Source organism: Atractosteus spatula, chromosome 8 (assembly GCF_055471065.1).
Source record: "Atractosteus spatula isolate fAtrSpa1 chromosome 8, fAtrSpa1.hap1, whole genome shotgun sequence".
Taxonomy (NCBI): domain Eukaryota; kingdom Metazoa; phylum Chordata; class Actinopteri; order Semionotiformes; family Lepisosteidae; genus Atractosteus; species Atractosteus spatula.
Window position 1 is genome coordinate 35892945 of NC_142713.1, and position 16719 is coordinate 35909663.

The window sequence follows — 16719 nt, forward strand, 5'->3', positions numbered from 1 at the left end:
CTGTAATGGATATGGAGCCCCATATTAATAGATGCTTACATTTGCATTGATTGTAACAGATTGTAATAATAAACAGATTTATGGGTGTAAATAGTTCCCTGTGAGGGGGCTCTGCATCAAGGAGAGTGTGAGTAGAGAGACACCTAGTGGGCTAGTACAAACAGAGTTCTATCCGCATGCAGAAAGGTCCCCTCATATCCCTTGTCAGGGGATACAGAGAGGAATGAGCGTCCCACACTTGGGGGCTCTGGGGATTTGTGGGTGTTTGGTGTGTGTATCAGACCTGTTCCCTTGCTGTTATTGTTGCTGTACTATAAGTAATGTACTTTATGTTTGGTTCACAGCTTGACAGGAGTAGTTTGACTCTTACTGTATCAGTCAGATACATCAGATAATGATATTGGTTTCCTCACACTATTAATTAGTGCTGTGATTCAAAAATGTGATTAAAAAAGAATATGGACCATAAGCTCTAACGTCATGAGAAAATGGGAAAGAGAGAGAAATATAGGCAACATACACCACACAAGATCCTTACGATGAAACAGCAATCAGATGAAACCCCTCCGTCTTAAAGCATTCAAAATAAAACAATTTTCTATAAAGGGAAGACACAAACTAACTATATAACAAAAAACAAAACACCAAAAACTACATAACAATTACAGATAGTGTACACAGAATAAGTACAGAAAGCACTGAAAATCATGTATCTAGTAGTTTTGAAGCAGAGAGAACATGTTTTGGAAACTTCTTAAATCACACAACTGCTATTGGCATCTTAAATGCCGAGAAAATTATGCTGTTGACCTAAATGTAACACTTCACCTGTGTGACCTCACTTTAGTAATTTTATAGCATCTGATGACAATCAGCTCAGCATAAAATGGTGACAGAATGTAGGATTTTCTTCTTGAAGGTAAAGTGTTAAAAGCAGTTCAATAATAGCCACTTGAGATTTGATTGCCTTAAATTGATGATTTATGTAAAATTACAGTAGTTATTATGGGGGATACTGATCAAGTGTATTTTCATTATAAAAAATCTGATAGCTTTCAGTGTAAACCTCAACAAAATATCATGCAAATGTATACTGTATTTAAGGTATGGTACTGCATACAGATGTAGCCATTCAGAATGCGCATTAAAACCTCATAACTCATTACTTACTTTCACTAGGAATGACAACGCCCAAGATCAAAGAGTGCTGAATTATTATGGAGTGGATTTTGGCTTAACCCGCTTGGCCGAGGGCCAACCTCCTGGCCATAGGACAAGGAGGCCAGGACCCCCACGCAGGATAACCAAGGGGGGTTGCTGCAGAGGTGGAGTTGGGGTGCAGGTGGGATACAAAAGTTGCATGCGAGGGAGAGTAGGAAATCACGTTGGTATTTATAGCGTTTGGTGGAGGAAGGATGATGGGAGTGATTGCTAATTACTGACAGCTGGGTACGATTGAGCGTGGTTGTTGTCATCCCTCCCGAACTTTTGTTATAAAAACTCCATTCATTTTTGTGATTCACTGGCCAATGATGATTGATAAGTGGGACTTGCGGTACATTAGATAGTGAAAACATGAGCTTCCTCCAACAATAATACTTTTTATATACAGATGCAGCCATTCAAAATGAGTGAGGTATTTCGCGGCATACCCCGGTGGGCGTGTCGCAGTATCACGCGGTATGACGCAGTTAACGTGGTGTCACGTGGTTAACTATCCGGCGTCGCCTTGTAAAACCGCCAGGGGGAGCTTAACCTCTCATGTACAGCATTTGAGCCTTTAATTTTGAACTGTGTATTACAGCATGTTAATCATCAGTCATTAAAATGTTGGTATATTTTATGAAAGCAAGATTGCTCAGTTGGACAAAAGTACACAACCTACCTTTATCAGAAATATTTATGCATCAAAGCCTTTACTGAAGATATTACTAATAGTATTAATAATGGATGACTTTGGACAAGCTGTATACTCAAAGTATAATGTCTTTAGCACATTTGTACAAGCACTTGGAATCTGTCCAAGCCATACTTTGTCAGGCATTTTGTTTTACTTCAACGGGCATAAAAACTTCCTTGCTTTTAACAGGGCGTTTCATAATTTCTAACTACGAAAATGATTTAAAATGCGACACCTATCATTCAACTAGAGCTTAAAATATCACAAGGATCCTCAAGAGCACAGCAAAGAGTGTATTAAAAGACACTTGTATTTATCAACGCTTTCTTTTCCGTATACCAGATTTTATGGAACCACTTCAGAGGGGTGTCAGCCAGTTAGATTCCAGGAATCGGCACTTTAAAGGAAAAATGCACACCGGTATTCCATTTCTCCCTAACGATTTTAAGCATTGAAGTATTTAACTAGCATGTGAAATAGCGTGTGAAAAAGTGGTAGTTTTAAGCTTTTCTGCTAATATAATATGGAATTGCGTATCTAAAGAATTTAATAACGGTATTCGTGTGCTGCGACAGGGCTGTGTAGGGCTGTTTCGCCTGCCTGTTCATGCGAGCTGTCTTGTAGCCGACTGGTCTAGGTGCGTGACTACCAACTGGCAGGTTGTGTGTTCGAATCCAGCTGGTGCTGGGCTTTTCTTTTAACAAACATTTCTTCGAAAAAATAGGTAAGCGATATTATGGACAATCAATTGACTTTTATATTTCAAAATATCGCAATATGATCGATATTTGCGATATTTTGAACATATCTTCCCTTCTGACAGCGGTTCCTGCTTCTATTGTGTGTGTGTGTGCAACAGAGTAAATTTTTATAGAGAAATGGAGGCTGGACAGTATGCGTTACAATATAAACATTTATATTGATTTAAATCGTGTTCTGATTTAAATCGCAAACGTGTGTTTAATTATGTGTTTTTTAATCATAATCAGGCTAATGCATTTCTACATTTTCTGTATGAACCAGCTTAGAGGTTCATACAGAAAGACAGCTTGTGTTTAAATTGAATGTAAGGTAATTTATGCTTCTAAAGTCATGGTCAGCATTTATTATTGTACTGTGCTGTAAACTTTTTCTGTGCCTAGTCACATTATTTTATAGCGTTTTTATTGCGTTATTAAATCCGGTGGCGCTGTGTGTTAGTTTCCTGACTCCCATTATTTAAACTGCGACACTGATCATTCATCTCTAAATAAACTTTATTTTATATAGCGTTTTAAGCGAATAGGTAATTAGATTGCTCATAAACCTAATCGCTTTTTCTACATAAACACAGCGTGATTGCTCTCTGAAAATGCTTTTCCTTAAAGCGGTTCTATTGAGGGAGTAGCCCAGCTACCACTTAACACTGTACTTCCTACTTTGAATACCTGTGAGACCGGTTTAATTCGTCACAGCCAGCACTCCGGGAGTTCATATTGCTTGACTAATTTTAAAATCTAAGTTATAAATGCAAACGCTTCCTCGGTGCGCTGCTCTGGTACGCCGGGTCTTACACAGTGCCTGTCGGCAGTAAGCGTTACAATATACATACCCAACACTGCTTGTACCCATCTGTCATGCAAATAAAACACCTTGAATTGAATTGAGGGAGAGAGGGGGGTAGTGGGACAGATATACTGTAGACAGACTCAAGGCAAATAAGATACTTATGGGTACGCAGGCATTCACGACAGCAACATACGAAACGTTTGCACGTACTGTATAGTTAAGTTATTACTTGGTTTTCAAAGTGCAACGAAATACAATATTGTTGTTGCTGCTGTTCTGGTTGTTTTTATCCCGTAAAGCGTTTGAGAAGTCACCTTTAAAGGCGATATATACTGTAAAACCGCTGATTCTTATGGAATGTGTTCCGCAGGAGATTCAAATTTTTATTTATTTATTTTTTAATCGCGTATCTTAGGAAATTATTTATTGTCTTCATATTTGGCCAGGGCTTTAAAGAGAAGGCGCGCCAAAAAATGTTGGTGCCGTCGTCTCCGCTTTAAAGGTACCCCCGTGCTGGAAGAATTTGACCTCAGAACGTTTGCCCAGCGTAGTTATAGTGGACATAAAAACAAGAGTTCGCTGGCATTATATCCTAGAAGACACAGACCGGCGCCAGACCGGTAAATGCTTGATGAACTAAGGATTGGACAGTTTCCAAGTGCTTGTACAATCGATGGAAATGTTCAAATAAATGTGCAAAAGAAATAAACAAAATAATCATTTATTTCTTTATCATACTGGCTAGCTAATGTCCTCTCTTTGCTAGTTAGTGGCTGTGTTTCTGCGTTGGGTAGCAACGGGTGACTGTTCTCAGGCGGAAGATGTAAACAATAATTAAATGTGATAAAGTATAGTTTGGATGTTTATACATTCATGTTAATCGTATTCTTGATTTATTTCAATAAGTGTTCATGTTTCATTTGCTAACTTAGAGCATATTGTGCAATGAAGAATAAAATAGCTGCATGACAAGTGACTTCCTTCTCTCAGTGGAAATTAAAAGGTAGCCTGATAAATTATAAGACAGTAAGAAAGGTTCCAATCAGGAGGAGACAATTCTTTCCATTTTTTTTGTTTGATTGCTGGTAGCAAACTGATCTGAGGATATTCTGAGTGGGACAGATACATTATTTTATAGCGTTTTTATTGCGTTATTAAATCTGGTGGCGCTGTGTGTTAGTTTCCTGACTCCCATGTCACATGGTCTGTGATTGAAACCCATGGAACTATGACTTTATTTTTTAACAAACATTTCTTTGAAAAAATGAAACGTTTCCCTTGGTCAGAGATTAAATAAAACCTCACTCGTACCAAACAAATTTATATTTCTAAATATCACGACATGATCGAATTTAAGTCTTTTTAATAACAATGAATAGTCACCTATCATTCATCTCTAAATAAACTTTATTTTATATAGCGTTTTAAGCGAATAGGTAATTAGATTGCTCATAAACCTAATCGCTTTTTCTACATAAACACAGCGTGATTGCTCTCTGAAAATGCTTTTCCTTAAAGCGATTCTATTGAGGGAGTAGCCCAGCTACCACTTAACACTGTACTTCCTACTTTGAATACCTGTGAGACCGGTTTAATTCGTCACAGCCAGCACTCCGGGAGTTCATATTGCTTGACTAATTTTAAAAACTAAGTTATAAATGCAAACGCTCCCTCGGTGCGCTGCTCTGGTACGCCGGGTCTTACACAGTGCCTGTCGGCAGTAAGGGAAATTCTAAAAGTATGCTTGTTGACTCCGGTATCGCGTTAGTTAAAGACTTCGATGCTTAAAATGTTTAGGGAGAAATGGAATACTGGTGTGTATGTTTTCTTTAAAGTACCGAGACCAGCCATATACTGTATGTTTAAGTTCCAAAATTAATATCGTTTATGGACTTCACACGCAGTATGCTCCTATTCTTTTTATGCTCAGGCACTAAGTAAAAGGAGATGCTTCATATTGCTTGACTAATTTTAAAAACTAAGTTATAAATGCAGACGCTCCCTCGGTGCGCTGCTCTGGTGCGCCGGCTCTTACACAGTGCCTGTCTGCCGTAAGCGTTACAATATGCATACCCAACACTGCTTGTACCCATCTGTCATGCAAATAAAACACCTTGAATTGAATTGAATTGAGGGGAGAGGGGGGGAATACTAAAGCCAATACTGGCTCAATGGGCTTTGACGTGCTAATGCGTTGGTTTAACAGTCCGGGTGTGGCAGGCTTCCAATGTCAACTCGACTCGATTGGAAGACAATGAACGTATTTTAGCCCTAAATGAATTAATAGCAAACATGGTTTACATAAAATACATTTTTCCAAGAAAGTTTATAATAATACGATCTATAGTTGAAATCTGAGCCTACTTTAAAAATAAAGGAAAAGCATTTTCAGAGAGCAATCACGCTGTGTTTATGTAGAAAAAGTGATTAGGTTTATGAGCAATCTAATTACCTATTCGCTTAAAACGCTATATAAAATAAAGTTTATTTAGAGATGAATGATCAGTGTCGCAGTTTAAATAATGGGAGTCAGGAAACTAACACACAGCGCCACCGGATTTAATAACGCAATAAAAACGCTATAAAATAATGTGACTAGGCACAGAAAAAGTTTATAGCACAGTACAATAATAAATGCTGACCATGACTTTAGAAGCATAAATTATCTTACACTCAATTTAAACACAAGCTGTCTTTCTGTATGAACCTCTAAGCTGGTTCATACAGAAAATGTAGAAATGCATTAGCCTGATTATGATTAAAAAACACATAATTAAGCACGCGTTTGGGATTTAAATCAGAACATGATTTAAATCAATATAAATGTTTATATTGTAACGCATACTGTCCAGCCTCCATTTCTCTATAAAAATTTACTCTGTTGCACACACACACACAGTAGAAGCAGGAACCGCTGTCAGAAGGGAAGATATGTTCAAAATATCGCAAATATCGATCATGTTGCGATATTTTGAAATATAAAAGTCAATTGATTGTCCATAATATCGCTTACCTATTTTTTCGAAGAAATGTTTGTTAAAAGAAAAGCCCAGCACCAGCTGGATTCGAACACACAACCTGCCAGGTGGTAGTCACGCACCTAGACCAGTAGGCTACAAGACAGCTCGCATGAACAAGCAGGCGAAACAGCCCTACACAGCCCTGTCGCAGTACACGGATATAATCATACCGTTATTAAATTCTTTAGATACGCGATTCCATATTATATTCCCTTTTAATCAAATTCTAAAAGTATGCTTGTTGACTCCGGTATCACGTTAGTTAAGGACTTCGAAGCTTACAATGTTTAGGGAGAAATGGAATACTGGTGTGTATTTTTTTCTTTAAAGTACCAAGACCAGCTATATACTGTATGTTTATGTTCCAAAATTAATATCGTTTATGGCCTTCACACGCGTTACAGTATGCTCCTATTCTTTTTATGCTCAGCTACTAAGATTTCCCTTCAGTGGTAAAATTCAATATCTACAACGGGCACAGTAAAGACGTTTACAGTAAGTCTTTCTACGACAGACCAACGGACCACGAGTGCCCCTGTCGGTCAACCAATCATGCACCGCGATACCCCGTGTCATCTTACCTGCGGTACGTGTCTGTACCGCTCACTTTGAATGGCTGCATCTGTACTTATTAAAATGAGTTTCTGAACGGCAGTAGTTAACAATATGAATTTATGAATACAAATGTATTTAGGTGGTTGTGGGAAGGTACTCCACTTTCTTCATAAACAACTTCATCTAATTTAACTTGTCACCTGTGGTTATTTTGGAAACATTTTGATGTGTTTATGATGTTCTTATTTTAATTAAATTTCCTATCATGATTGTTGCAATGAAAAACATAAAGATTGCTAAAATAATTATTCAACCTGAGTGACACTTTGGTTCAGTGGTAGCATTTTCACATATGAGCTAGAAGGTCTTGGGATTGCTTCCTGGCCAATGTGCTAGTTCTAATTTTAAGAAATAAAGACTTTCTGTAATATTTAAATCAAATGATATGTATATAGTATTTTGGATATGTTATATAAATATCACAAGATGGATATTAATAATATATACCACAATATTTATATGTAATTATTTTCTAATTATTAATAATACATGGTATATACTACATTATTAATTATATATACCACAATAGTTATACGGAATTAGTTTCAAATGATTAAAAATACATGAATGAACATGGATGGATCACATGACACACTTTCTCTGAGTCCTGTTCTGCAGTGAGATTCACTGAGGGCTGTGATCCTCCATCCAGGTACTGGACAGGCTCACACTTGCTTAGCTTCAGTGGGCTGTAAGTTGTGACTGAAAAAGGTGATACAGCTGCTGGCTTACTCTCTGGTGCTCAAATGACCAGTTTAATTAGTTTTCTTTAATTTTTTTATGGTAGTTTTAACATGTTTGCTACACTTGAGGAGAAACTGAACCTGAATGATTTTGCGATCTCGGTTTTGAGTGCAATATACAGGAAATCACAAAAATAACCTACCTTGGGCCCCAGATTAGTTACCGTTGCTAACATACTCAAGCTTTGACCAAGCCAATAGAGAAAGCAATGGAAAAAGTGAACGATACATTGATTTAGACGTTTTTTGTGGATTAGGTTAGTTGTTGTTACTAGACTGACAGATAATTGCACAAATTTATCAACAGGTTTTTCTTATTTTCTATGCTGATCGTTGCCTCTCGAAGACCCTTACTAAAATGAGTGAATCTATCAGAGTGTCACGAAACAGTTCTTTCCGGACCCTATGCAGAGGACACAATCCGAAGTAGTGAGGATACACTGGGGAAAGAGTCATGCAGGAGACGGGAATGAAGATGGGGGCGTGTCCTAGGTGCGCTGGTGTACGGGGAAGGTGTGGCCGAGGCAAACAATCCAAAGAATAAGTCCATAGGTGAATCCAAAATACGGGCAAAAGTCCATGGCCAGGTGATCCATCCAAGACAAAGGATTTAAAAACAGGAACCAGGTCGGAACCAGCAAGGGGAAACATAAAAACATAACGGAGCCAGGCACAACCAGGTCCCGGGTTCGCACGATATGGAAACCAGATGCAGAGCACGGAACTGACTGAGTGTCTGGCTTTTAAGGGGGACGGGAAGGAGGCTGGAACAAGGGGCAGGTGCACAGAATTATATCCAAAGTGAAAAGAGCCGGAGCGCCCTTAAGGAGGAGGGACTACAATCGTGACACATAGGTGATGCCACAAACATGGGAACAGTTCTGCACAGCACTCCAATTCACTGTCCTCAAACATCACCAAGTTAAAACAGTTTTGTAAAGAGGAACGGGCTAAAACAAGTCAAAACTGATGCAAGAAATGATGAACAGCTATAGGAAATGTACAGATTTTTAATTAGTATGATGTGCTCTTTAGTGGTGTATAAAGTAGCACTGTTAAAGTTGTGCTTTTTGTGCTGCTTTGGTTCCTGAGATGAAGCACTTTTTTTCAGCACCACTACAGTGGCACAGGAGAACTCTTTTGCTTTTTACTGTACTATTTGTGTTTATTCATCCTTAAATATAGTATGATACCATATGGTTTTAAAGTCATTACAGTATATGTATAATATATATTTTTTTATAATTTATTATCTTAAATAAAATTAAGATTCCAAATGATTTTTTATTTAAATTAGCATTAAGACAGATATAGATTATTTTAATGCTCATGTTAACCCCCAAAAATATCACCCTCACAACGGCCTAAAACAACAAACTATTCTTATATATCCTGCTGAGTAATTCTGCTTTTGAAACAGCTTTGCATTTTTAATATAAATTTAATATTTAACATACTGTGATATATAAAATTAATAAAGATGTCAAATATCGTATATAATTTACATTTTATTATGGGACAAAGATTTTCCCCACAGGGCTGGGCATTGGCTGGAATTCGTAGCCAGGCATTTCGTGTGACAGGTGGTTTTTCAAAGTTGTGCAGTCCTACATTAGATTTTTAGAAAAAAATAAAAAGGTTTATTGTGTTAACACACGTTGTAATGAAGTAAGCAATTTGCAGTATGGCGCATTATGGATCATGTATCCTGAATGGCTAGATCTGTATATACAGAAAGATCCTTCACATGTTTTTTCTAAGTCATTCATTTTCTTGAGATAGTTAAGTTTTCTTTGAACAATTTACTTTTTCAAATCAAAAACATTTCTGAACCGTAATAACACTACATGAGAGTAAGACTTAAGCATGCCTGCATTAACTTCATTGTAAACATCCAAAAAGATCACTTCAAATAAGAAGACATTCTTTAAGATAACAGATTTAGAAATATAGCAATAAGCATCTTGAAATCACATTTACTCTGGGTGAATACACTCATTGTTTAAGAAAATGTTAACATGTAACTACTGTAGCAAAATTCTAAGATATATACCGTATGAAACCAGAATTAAAATGCTAGTGTTACATAGATACCAACCACCAAAAAATATTTTTAAAGGTATTATTTTCCAAAAAAAGCTTGTCACATAACTTACCTTCATCCATAATTGTTACTGCCTCTTCTGTTTTTGTCGGTCCTGCTCCTATTACTGTATGGGCATTTAAGTAGAATTTGTAGTAAGTGTTATACTTCAGGTTACTCAGTGTCCAGTTGGTTTCATTTGCAGGTATGAAAATTGTTTCCAGAGGCCCAAGTTCATTGGTGCTGTTAACTTTAAAGAAAAGGTTTAATGGGATCAGCAACATTTTATTACAACCCATACATTTCAGATAACCAAGGGGATATCTTGTAGCTACACCATAAACACATCAACATTTAACATTTCTTTCCTGCAATTCTCTATTTCTGCTTAGATTGTAATTTGCTGTACTTACAGTATATATTAAATGATAAAAGCTTATACAAAGAACGGTCAAAAATGAATAGAGTAAGTGAACAACATTACACCTCACAAGATATAAAGAAATGTCACTTGATTATTAAAAAGTGTGAAAACTGGAAACTCATGTGGTCATGGGATGCCTTAAATGACCTTCTGGACTTCACAGTCCCCAAATGTCCAGTCCTTAAGACATACATGTCCTTGAACATGGTTAAGGTGATATTTGATTCTCAAAACACAGTTTCTGCAACTCAGCACTGCAAAGCTGTAATACATATTTTTGTTGTTTGAATGCCTTTCTGTAAATTAACCCTCATTCATTATTACTTAAGGCAAAATGTAAGCTGAACCTACAACTGAGCAATAAAACGTATTTTATTTTATTTTTCTGCCACTTCAATATTTCAAGTGTCATTATACTGTTTGCTAAAAAATGGACAGATTTTTATGGTATATAAAATTATTCATATGTTCATAGGGAATGTGAATCCTCTCTGATTTCATAACAGTCGTTGTATAGGATTCTTAGATAAAAGGCATGTGTCTCAGTATAACAGATGTTTCTTTCACGACTTTTGTCTGCTTCATCCTCCAAATCGACATAGCCATTAAATTGTGTTTCAGTGCCAATTTACCCTTCACTGATTTAGACATTTTCAAATGCATCTGCATTTTCATAGGCAAGATATTTGGTCAACAGGGTCATTTTTTCACTGCAGTACTGGTATAGAGAGAACACAGTTTATGTGTAACATTACATCTGCAAAAAAGAAAAATTCGCTCCAAGAACAATGTTGTCAATGACCAAACTCACTTGGCTGGTACTTCAGTGTGTAACCTGTCAAAATTCCATTGCGATCAAAAGGTGGGCCCCACTCCAAGGTCAAAGAGTCAAGCACTGCATTTATAACCTTCAAATATGTAGGAGTACCAGGAACTTGAAAAAAAGATAAATTGATAACAAATAGTATGTAAAGGATTAAAACAAGACAAACCACTCTTCATTAATTCGAATACACTCATACCCTAGTATAAGAATGGTCGGTATATGACTTTTCGCTAATCTGAACCTTGTAATTCATTATAGGAACGAAATTTTGCTAATCCGAACTATGAAGTTCGAAAGTGTCCAGTTTTGGCCAAGAACCTATTGCGAACATCTGGATTCAGCGCCACCGAACAGCTGTTTCTGCACGGGTGCAAGACATTGTGGTTAAGGACGCAGTAAGGCAGCAGTGCTTTGTTTATGTTCACAGTGAAAGCCCGTGCTCTCATTTAAGGAAGAGAAAAATATTCTTTAGCGTAATAGTCAACAACAGTATGCACATCGTTCTAGCCGATCGCTTGGATAGCGATCTATTACAAAAGAATGAAAAATGTAAATATGTTATCATTAATTATTTTACAGCTATAGTTGGCTTATTTGAGTAGAACTGCATTGTTCACTAAGCTTGCTATAATGGTCTGTATGGTATTATATGTTTAGAGTGGTTTTTGAGTGAACTTCTATTTGCTTTGGAAGGGGGTGGAATTTTCCCCATAAGAAATAATGGAATTTTTCATTTTGATTTCCGATCTACCGCCTTCCGAACAGTTTTTTTTAACTAATTAGGTTCAGGTACTGGAATATGAGTGTAAAGCTTTAAATTGAAACAAATTGTTTCAAAATCATTGCATGCTAAACCCATAACCCATAATTGTTCATTCAGAAAAACCAAAGAAAAATATTAATTTTCTATTTTCAGTCCAAATTTCAGTCCAATAAAGTAAACTTTATTTTTCACTATACAATTACTTGTCAATCAGTATTATTCAGAAACAGAATAGCCATATTGGTGTATAGTTAGGTGTGTCTGTTTCAAGTTTCTTTGGTTACTACTATGTTGAGCTGTTTACAATTGAATGAGAAATGAGAGGTGATGGCGTACTGAAATAGGCATAATGAAAGGCAAATTAGAAAATTAAATTAAATTTAATTAGTTTTAATTGCATTCTAAAATTACATGAAAACATACAGTTATAAAGTATGCAAATAACCGGAGGCCAGAGCCCTGTCTAGCTTATTTGGTTGCTAGTAACGACTTGATCCAAGAATTTCTTCCGGTTTTGAGGCAAGTTACTTTTAAAAAAGTAATTCTTTGCAGTTACACTTTACTTATGTTAAATATTACTTTTTAAAATTAACAAGAAGATGGGGAAGAAATAATTTTAATAATTCATCACTTACAGTGATCTATGTAGTATGTGTATGGTTACTATGTAAAATAATGCATTACATTTTAAAAGAACTGATTCTTAATTTTAAAATAGCATTATCTTGCACAAGTTACTGTAAGGGATTACTTGTTCAGGTAATATTCCCCCAACACTTATTTATTCCCTCTGTTTCTTTTAAGAAAAAAATCTTAAAAGAACCTGACAATGCATTAAATATGCATTAGATATCATTAAATTTTACAGTATATGTCACTACACCAAAGAACACTGTTGATGTATTTTGGTCTGAATAACTTAATGAAATCATTTTCTTACTACCAAGCTCTCAGCCATAACCATACCTCCTTCTGGAGTTTCAAACTGCTGATTGGGACTAGATGGTCCCTCCCCTTTTCCATTGAAGGCTCTGACATTCAATGTATAGAGGCTGAAAGGGTGTAGCCCAGGTAACTTCCCATGAGTCTTGTTTCCAGTGAATGTCAAAATCTGTTGCTCTTCATGTTGGGGATTCTGTTTGGATAAACTTCTCTCCTTCCAGTAATAAATCTATAAAAAATATGTAAATGTGAAAAGGACAACATAATAAAAAATTAGAATTTACTCATGAAAATTGGTTTCAGGTGATCACAGACATTCAAAAGATTTAAAGATCCCATAGGCTTTGCTGTGTATGTTTTAGAATAATTAAAAGTCAACTAAAAGCAACTATAAGCAATTAATTTATTGTTTTTGAATAATTTATTTGGATTTTTAATCCATCGATTGGATAATCCAATTATTAATATCTTACTGAACAATTCTGACTTCTTAAAGATCAGACTTGACAAAGAGTATGTCAATGTGATTACCTGTTTGATTAGTGAGGAATAACTTATTTCAGTTTGAAATACAAAATAAATTTGTTTAAATTCCAAAAAGCAGAATGGAACAAAAACAAATGGTGAACATTCCTCATCTTACATCATTCTTACTACATCTTAAAATTAAATTCAATCTCAGGAATGGAATAACATTTTTTTATTTACTTGCATACCTTATATCCTTTCAGTCGACCTCGAACACTTTCTGGAGGAATTGGATCCCAATGAACTTCTGCAAGTGTGCTGTTCAGTGCTCGTACATCCACATTCTCAGGGGAGACCATTGGCACTGCAAAATAGCCAATTTTATTGCTATAATGAAAAATCCAATGACTAAAATACAAAATACATATCTTTAACATCTCACATATACTGTAGATCCTTCAAAATTATTTGTTTTGTCGAATTATTTAATCACTATCAAATGACAATGGGGCTTATTGCTTTATTGTTATAGTAACATGGTCTTAGCAGGTTGTTATTCTTAAATTTACTTGCTTTGTCCAGATCACCTCTTTTGTGAGGCAGGAAAATTGATTTAATTCTCTGGAAATTACCATGGATTGAATATCTGATACAAATATCTTAGTCTTACTACTCAAGGAAATTCAATTTAAAAAAATTTAAATATAGAAAAAAATAATATTAAGTCCTTACACTTATATAGTGCTTTTATGGACACTCCACTCAAAGCACTTGACAGGTAATGGGGACTGCCCTCCACCACCACCAATGTGCAGCATGTACCCGGCAGCCATAGTGTGCCAGTATGCTCACCACACATCGGCTATCAATGGGGAGGAAAACAGAGTGATGAAGCCAATTCATAGATGGGGATTATTAGGAGGCCATGATTGATAAAGGCCAATGGGAAATTTTGCCAGGACACAGGCGTTACAGCCCTACTCTTTTCATGAAATGCCCTGGATCGCAAAATACTGCAGAGAGTGGTGAAGTCAGTGCAGCTCATTAGCGGCAATGGGCTATCAAACATCCAGGATATCTACTCAGCTAGATGTCTTAAGAAGGCCAGCTCTATTCTCAATGACCTCAGCCATCCAAGTCATAAACTGTTTTCTCTCCTACCATCCGTTAAACGGTATCGAAGCATTCAGTCCAAGACCAACAGATTACGGAACAGCTTCTACCACCACACATTAAGACTGCTAAACAGACAAGCTGCAGTCACCTTCAGCAACCACCCCTAATGGTCTTTGTTAAATGGTCAGGTTACATGGTCATACAGTACAGTTTTCCATTGCATTTGGCACACTGCATATTGCACTATTTGGACATAATGTATTGCATACACCCTGTATATGTAGCAGTTCTATTTATATTGAGTTTTTTTAATTCAATTTATATTGCACTATTATTATGTAACCTTATTCTGTAACTTTTAATTTTGTGATTTTTATTTTATGTTCCCCCGGTGAGCTCACAGAAAAGACATTTAATTGCCAGCAATTTCTGCTGCACGCTGTATCGTTGTGCATTTGATAAATAAACTCTGATTGATTGATTGAAGCATTCCTAGGCATTTGCGATGCTAACACAACTGCAGCAGCATTTTGTGTGATATGTTTACTCTGCTTGATTTTGTAATACTACAAAGATTCAAGGCTCTTCAACTCTGAGGCTAGATAAGCCAGAGTCACATATTGATGTGTTCCAATGTCTTTTACTTTATGTTTTATCGGTATAAGAAAAGAGTACTCACAATCTTCTCCTGAGTATCCAATGACAGTTGATGGCTCAGGAGCACTTCCATAGTCATTTACAGCTTGTACCTTCACCTCATATGGGACAAAGGTTGGTGTCTCCGAAACTACAAACCTAGAAACATTTGCAACAGTGACAGAGTCCCAGTCTTTATCCACATCCTTCTGTCTCCACATAACTTTATACTGAAGTCCAGGTCCATTTGACTGTAACCCTGTCAAAGGCTGCAATAAGGAAGCAAATGAGATTATAAATGGTGCACTAGGAATATTTTCATTCAGATCCTGAGACATACTAAAATAATCACAAAACTGTCATGTTTCACATTTATTAAATATAACTGCTGCATTTGTCAAAACCTCATTGTTTACTTTTGATACCTATAATGCAGTTTGATGCCTAGTTTACACCATGGTTTTCATTTCAGCAGCAGAGGTAATCCCAAGATGTACAGTATACTGTAGGTAATTTGTACCTAATAAACCCAATAAACCCTGTTCACCTCCAGATGTAGCTCTACTACAGCGTTGAAAGACTTCTTGGGACTGGACAATCATATGTGTAAAGTATTTTTTTAACTCAGAAATCAAACATCTGAGTTAATTTTTCTTCAATACAACAATTCCCTTTCTTTAGGAAAACGAAACAGTAGTGTAACGTAAGTTTCTTGTGTATTGTCTTTTATGAAACCATTATGACCAAGGTGTACTCCTATTCTACTGTAATGTACAGTAGGGTTCTTGTGATTTTTTCATGTGCACATTTTTTATATCTGTGTATGCAATAAACAACATGGGAGGACAACAATAATTCCCAATATATCTCTACAGATAACGTTATGGAGCTATTATGGAGCCTTGATATTAATGGACCACTTTACCCACTTAATTCAACTCCAGCATTGATATTGCCTGATATTTATCTGACTTTCCCACATATTTTTCTCGTAGGATTAACATATTCTCTCAATTTCATAATAAAAAAATTGACTACTGGCTAATTCGCAAATATGGCATCATAAGAAGGGATGGACATGGTCATTCTATAACTGATTCTTTGAATGTAAGACCTGAAAGAATATTAAGCACTATATGATAAAAAAATACTAAAATACAACCAGTAACCATTCAATTTCCTTATCACTATAAATTCCTTGTGTGTTATTGCAACACGATGCTCAGTTTTTAACGATCAAGGTAAATAATGTTTGAATCCAAGAGAGGATTTATCATTTCAGTAATTATATCAAGGCATGCTATTTCCCAAAGGGATCAGGATGTTTACCACAACACCCCCAAAAAACTTTTATTGTATATAATGGAACATGTTTAGACTCTAGAAGCAGATCGTGAGAGTGAGAGGTTTGATTTGGGAAGCTTAAAATGTTGTGTTCTACATCCTGAAAGTTACGTCACTTCAGAAAACAGTTGATCTGATTGAGAACAAATTGACTGTGCCCTGTTTAAGCTTCAGGCATTTTTAAACATTATTATTTTTCTTTAAAATAAATTATATAATTTAAATTGTATGATAAGGCAAGGTAACAGCAAAGGATTCTAAAACTAAAGAAAAAATTGGTCAGCGTTCATA

The 16719-nt window shown here is 36.1% G+C and overlaps 1 protein-coding gene across 5 annotated transcripts in view; it reads right to left on the bottom strand.

Moving 5' to 3' along the window:
- Positions 1-16719, bottom strand: part of nrcama (neuronal cell adhesion molecule a) — a 146651-nt gene that overhangs the window by 13618 nt on the left and 116314 nt on the right. For all 5 annotated transcript variants that reach the window (XM_088922573.1, XM_088922574.1, XM_088922575.1 and 2 more), the window contains 5 exons: positions 15128-15353; positions 13581-13696; positions 12889-13093; positions 11145-11267; positions 9983-10159 (listed from right to left, as the gene is read on the bottom strand). In XM_088922573.1, the coding sequence (XP_088778699.1) occupies positions 9983-10159; positions 11145-11267; positions 12889-13093; positions 13581-13696; positions 15128-15353 (847 nt within the window). The remainder of the gene's footprint in view (positions 1-9982; positions 10160-11144; positions 11268-12888; positions 13094-13580; positions 13697-15127; positions 15354-16719) is intronic.